Here is a 6,000-nt window from a genome sequence, read left to right as displayed (position 1 = left end):
GGGGTGGGTGGGTGGAGTGAGTCAGCCCCAGCCAGGCAGCGTGACCAGAGCCGCGTCTCCACTTGTTGCCTATTTTGGGAAAGTGAGATTCCTTATTAAATGAAACACAGCCCAACTTGTGGTCACAGTCCCAGCTCAAAGCTCAAGAGGGACAGGGTAGGCTCAGGCAGGTCTGTCTGTGAGCAGATGGCCCTGCAGAAGCTGGCAGCAGCAGTGGGGCCTCAGTCTTGGTGTCTTCCCGGTGGTGGCCTGTCCTTTACTGGTCCATTTCTGAACGAGAAGGCCTGAGCCGGGTGAGGGACAGACAGGGCTGACAGGAAACTTTGACTCTGTTGAATGCTCTGCCGAATGCTTCTCTGAAGGATGGACATTGAACCTTTTAACGTGAAAGACAATTATGGAAGGAAGGAAACAGGCAATTGCTAAATTCTCTGTGCCAAGCATTTTCCATACATTATCTTGTTTAATCCTCATAACAGCCCTGAAGGCTATGAATGAGTATTGTCCCTGGCTTCAGAGAAGAGGAAACTGAGGCTACAAAGGCCCAGGACTCGGCCTGAGGTTATGTAACAGCTTATGCTTATCAAGCACTTCTTATGAGTAGATATTACCCTAAGCACGCACATGCCAGGCATTATCTAATCTATCCTCACACCACCTTAGGGGTATTATTATTGTAGGTATTTTACAGGCAAGAATAGACCTCCCTGGGGGTTTCACCTGCTCAGAAAGTTTATGGACCTTGCTCAAGTTTATGACCTTTCATCAAGGTAACACAGCTGAAATGCAATGAGAACAAGTTGCAAATGCAGGCAGTATGTCCCCAAGCCTGTGTCTGTACCCTTGATGACCTTGCCTGGGTGATAAATAACTCTGAAGTTGCTCTTTCTGAGTCAGAAGCATCCCCTTCAGGCCTCAGGCTGCTTCTCTGAGCACGAATAGCAGAGTTTGATATAAATCGTTCCAGCCACATGAGTGGTGGTCACATTTTGAAACCATTAGGAGGTAAGAGTGAAACATTGGGTCCAAGATTCCTCAAGGTCCTAAGTGAGTCCAGGGACTCACTTAGAAAAACACGATGATCCACAAACAAGTGCTGGCAAAGGCCCGGACCTCAGTGTCCTTGCCTGTGAAATGCAGTTGTCTCTACGGTTTCTTCCAGCTTCAAGGTTCTGTGAATTTTAAAAAGTTATAGACATTTCAAACATATGCAAAGGTAGGCGATATCATATAATAAACCCTTGAAATCTCATCCCAGTTTCATTCCTTCATGGCCTATCTTCTGTCACCTATGCCTTGTCCACTTTGCCCTCTTCCCGTGGTATTTAAAGCAAACATCAGACAGCTCATCCGTGTATATCTCTTTAAAAAAAGTCTTTAAAAACATGACCACAGTGTCATAATCACACTTAGAAATAATGATAATTCTTCAATCACATTGAATATGAAACTAAGCTATTTGGAAGTTCTGTTTGATGATATGCTGAAAGCCAAGCAGAAGTTTCTAGTATGAATTATAGCATTTTTCAGAACTTGTGGTCAGAGAACCATCTTGGAGAGAAGTGTAATGGCATGCACCAAGTTTTTAAAAAAATTTATAATTCAAGAACATAACATTTTATGCTAACAGTAGCTACACTTATGGAGGGTCTGTTAGCTATATGTCAAGCACCATCCTGGGCACTGTAAGTGTCCCCTCTCCCTTAATCCATTATAAACAAGGTCTCTGTGCCAAGAACAGTGATCTAATGTCAAAAAGCTTGTGGCCAGTGATGGATACTGAAACCTAAGGAAAGAAATGAATGGAAAAATATGTGCTCAACCAAAGCCATCAAATTAAAAAACAAATTGAGATTAAATTGTATAACCTTGTAATGAAAAACAGTTTCAGTCCCTGAGAATGAGACTTGAAATGCCTGCCCTGGAAAATAATGCATTCTCATCTTGCAGTGTGTCTCTCCCCTATGCTCAAAAGTAAACTAAATTCTATTCCCTCTGTGTGCTCCATGAAGTGACTTCTGAGCCTTTGTATGGGCTGTTCCCTCTGCCTGAGATGCTCTTCCTCTTCCTCTCTCTCTCTCTCTCTCTCTGGCTCCACTCATTAGGTCTCCTGAAAGCATCTCAGTCCTAAACTACCTCTTGCCCCCTGAGCCTTCAGAATCTGTTGCCTGTGCTTGTTCATCTGTCAATCTCACCCTGTATTGCTGTCTTGAGCTGCTGTGTAAATTCCTGCCTGTTTGTCTTGTTTCCTTAATGCTGGGGCTTCTTGCCCAGTGCCTGCCAACCATGGGCATGATGGATTCTCCCATTTGTCAAACCTTCACAGAGTGCACCATGCCTGGAGCTCAGACCTTGGCAGTCAGAAAGGACCAAGGCTTGATTCCAGAAACTTCAGGCCTCTCCAGCCCTTGTTCCCAAGCCTGTAAGCTGACGAGTATATTGGAGTATATTGCCGTATGCTCAGGTTGCTTGTAAAAGAAGTCTTTCTTCCTCCAGAGATTTTTCAAAAGCAGCCTGCAGAAATGGCTAATTGAAGAACACTCAGAGAAAAGTTCCTGCTTGTGGACATTAATTGTGACAATTTGCTCTGCCTGAATGATCCTGAAATCATTGGAGGCCCCTTAGTAGGAAGCAAAGCTCAAGGGAGGCTATTAACCATTTAGCATTCTCTAACACCAGGGAACGAAACTTCCACTTACTGGAGAGGAGGGCAGGGCTGCATTGATTACAGTTAATGCATTGGCCTGGAGATTTCTCATTTCAGCCGTGCCCAGCATGAGACAAGAGTAGAGCAAGGCAATGTGGGCACCTGGACACCAGCCGGCTTTCTCTTGAATGTGTTGCAAACAAAGCAAAATCAGTAGGACGATGTTGGCAAAGTCCAGACAACTTTGAGTGGCAGCTCAGATGAGCATCTGCCACTTAGGCAGCCACTGCGACTGCCTCCTGCTAGTGTGGCCTTGGCTACCTCCCAGTAGGAAGGAGGATTTGTTTGGGCGGTGGGCTGGGGAGGTGGACATGGAAGGGATGCTTTATCAGGTTGACTGCACTGTCCTCCTTGAGTAGATTATGAATATGATGGGAGGGGGCAAAAGGGAATGGTGACAGCTGGAGCCACAGCTGGAGGAGTAGTGGAGTGAACTAGTGACTAGACAGCAGGAGGCAGAGGCCTCAGCCCTGTGGGTGGCCGTGGTTCAGAGCATGGATTAGCAGGCAGGTGGACCAGTTTTGAGGGCCAGTCCCCTAGCATCCTGCACCCCACCCCTCACTTAGCTTGGCTGCCTTTGAGAGGCTACTTTTGTTTTGGTTAAGCCTGTTAGGGGGTGAGCTGCCACCCTTTCCAGAGGATCCTAACAATATATGTTTATAGAGACCTTCTAGTCCTCTGGTCACTGACCAAGCGGGCAGAGGTCGGGTCGAGCAGGTTCCTGTGACAGGACTTGCCAGTCCTGTGACCCTGGGAAGGTACTAACCCTGAGCCTTGTGTTTCTCTCTAAATCAGAGAGAACTTCTGACCTTGCATCTCAAGAGTCAAGTGAACCTAGGCTGGTAAAGCGCTCAGTCTGTGCACTGGGCAACCCTGTGTGCACTGGTAGTGGAACTCTGGGTGCCGCCCAGTGTGGGCACTGAGTTGTCCTCTGCTGTTCCCCAGGAAATGTGCACTCATCGGCTGCATGAGCTTCGGGGTGAAGTCCCTCCTGGCTCCGGATAAGGTGGGTCCTGGGGGGTTTCCAGTACATCATACTGCCCAGGCCCAGCCTGGCATGGCAGGCCTTCTCTGGAAATCCTTGGGTAGAGATTCTGTGGCATGGTGCTCCCCGCAAGGCACGTGCCAATGTCCCCAATAACAGCATTGTTTGTCACCTACCTACCTGAGGGCTTGGGTCTCCTTCTTGGTTTATCTTGTCGGACAGCAGTTAGGTAGCTACAAGGCCTCCCTGGAGGCACTGAATCTGGTGTCTGCTGAGGTCACTGGCAGGTCCCTGGAGGAACAGAGCACTCCTGGCTCACCCTGGAAGAGGGGGCAGGTGCTCCTGGTGGTCCCACACAGGGGTCCTCTTGATGTGTCTGCTGGGTCTGATGCTTCTGGTCCAGCAGGTGCTCAGAGGAGGAGGGAGTGGCACATCTCTGGAGCTTCCCTTGGACTGGGCGAGCACATGGGACTTGGAGGCCTTCCCTCTGGGTCACCAGCTGTCATCTCTGCTCTGCCCTGCTGCCCACTCCCAGACTGCAGCTGTTGCTCAGGGCAGGAATACACTCCGTTTGCATATCCCTGGGTGTCCTGGTGACCTGCTGCATGGCCCTGCCACCCAGCTTTGTGTCCTGGGAGTGAAGTATGTGGGGTAGTGGTGGCTGAAGACCCTTTACCTTGCTTAAGGGCCCCATGATCTTTGGACTGCCGCCTGGGATTCATTTCCATGAGAAAAGATGTTCCCTAGGGAGCCTGGAGACTGCACAGGGGCCTCCAATGTCCGCTCTTTGTCCCCTCCATATGGCTTTCACCTCCTTCTGATTTGTCAAACATTTATTGGGCTCCTACTGTGTACTAGTCTCAGTGTCAGCCATGTCAAGAGCCTGTGTACAATCTGGAGCAGGGGTGGAGGTGGGGGAGGAGACAACTGCACGGTTGTCCTCCAGGGATAAGAAGCCGCGGAGTCCCACAGAGGGAATTCCAGTTCTGCTGGAGCTCTAGGGAGGGCCTCCCAGAGGTGCAGGTGTGGTGGCCGGTGAGGCAGGAGGCTGGACATCTGTGTCTCTGAAGGGGGGGGGTGTCCAGCTGCCACTCTTTGAGAGCAATTGGTAACTGCCTGACCTGTGCCCTCTGCCTCCTTTGTCTGAAAATGTCATTCCTTCTCTCATCACAGGAGGTCAGTGGCTGGTACTACCTTCTGGGGGAGGACCTCGGTCGGACCAAGCACCTGAAGGTGGCCAGACGGCGGCTGCGGCCCCTGAGAGGTGTGGGCATACCCCCTGCAGCTCCCCCCGCAGGCTTCCCCCTCCTTCCTTGCCTGTGGGAGCACTGGTCCCTGTGCTTTAGGGAATCTGCCACTCCAGGCCGTTGTCCAGCCACTGGGTCCAGGGAATTCTAGACTAGAATCCAGCTTACAGGCCTGCTCCTGTCCACGGCATCTTTATTTATCAGGTTGAAGCTTCCTGGGAGGGGATTGGAGGCCTGGCCCCCCGTGGTCCAGCCCCTCACCTTGCTCCTGGAGGGCTTCCTGTCTTCCTGACCAGCTCCTTCCCAGGCTCCATGTCTCGAGGTATTCCTCTAGGCTGCCTTGCTGACCTTGGGGTGCCCACCTCTGCCGACAGGCTGTGTGGGACCTGCCAGGAGCCCTGAGGCTCAGGACTTGGGTTTTGTGTCTTCTTCAGTTCTGTACTGGGAAGGACTGCAGACCTGGCTCCAGAGCCCTGCCTGGCTTGAGCCCTGGACATCTCTATATCAGGGGGTCATGGAATGGGCCTGGCAGTGACATTGGCCTGTTGCCCAGCCTCATCCTCTGGGTGGTCTGCGGAAAGGGTCCTCACATGTCAGCAGAAGCTTTCTGACTCTGCTCTGTCCCCTTCCAGACCCGCTGCTGAGAATGCCAGGATGTGGGGACCCCGACAACGGGGAGAAATTCAAGGTAGGTAGGGATAGGACTGGGTAGGGCTGGGGGCACCTGGTCACACTTGAGCATTGCTCCAGGGCCTCTGATCCGATTGTCAGACCCTCAGCCTTGGTGACCTCCAAAGAGAGCGGCATTTGGTGTTTGAGACTCCACAGCAACTTCTGCATTCTGAAGGCAGTTTTTCTTTTCTTTCTTTGTGGTGCTGGGGATTGGACCTGGGGCCTTGTGCGTGTTAGGCAAGAGAGCTACCACTGAGCTATATCCCCTGACCTGAAGGAACACTGGGAGTTATCTCTTGACTTTTCTAAAGTGCATCATAGGAAATAGATGCTTTTCTCAGGTTGTTCATGATTGCAGCCATGGCGGGGAAAGGGACAGACTTCTCACT

The 6,000-nt window shown here is 50.8% G+C and overlaps 1 protein-coding gene across 2 annotated transcripts in view; it reads left to right on the top strand.

Moving 5' to 3' along the window:
* Rgs3 (regulator of G protein signaling 3) overlaps positions 1 to 6,000 on the top strand; it is a 117,451-nt gene that overhangs the window by 24,896 nt on the left and 86,555 nt on the right. For both annotated transcript variants that reach the window (XM_015492167.2, XM_015492168.2), the window contains exons 6-8: positions 3,653 to 3,713; positions 4,866 to 4,956; positions 5,572 to 5,627. In XM_015492167.2, coding sequence (XP_015347653.1) covers positions 3,653 to 3,713; positions 4,866 to 4,956; positions 5,572 to 5,627 — 208 coding nt within the window. The remainder of the gene's footprint in view (positions 1 to 3,652; positions 3,714 to 4,865; positions 4,957 to 5,571; positions 5,628 to 6,000) is intronic.

The sequence above is a fragment of the Marmota marmota genome, unplaced genomic scaffold, assembly GCF_001458135.2.
Source record: "Marmota marmota marmota unplaced genomic scaffold, marMar, whole genome shotgun sequence".
Taxonomy (NCBI): domain Eukaryota; kingdom Metazoa; phylum Chordata; class Mammalia; order Rodentia; family Sciuridae; genus Marmota; species Marmota marmota.
The sequence above is the reverse complement of the archived record's forward strand: the minus strand, read 5'-3'. Positions and strand labels throughout refer to the sequence as shown.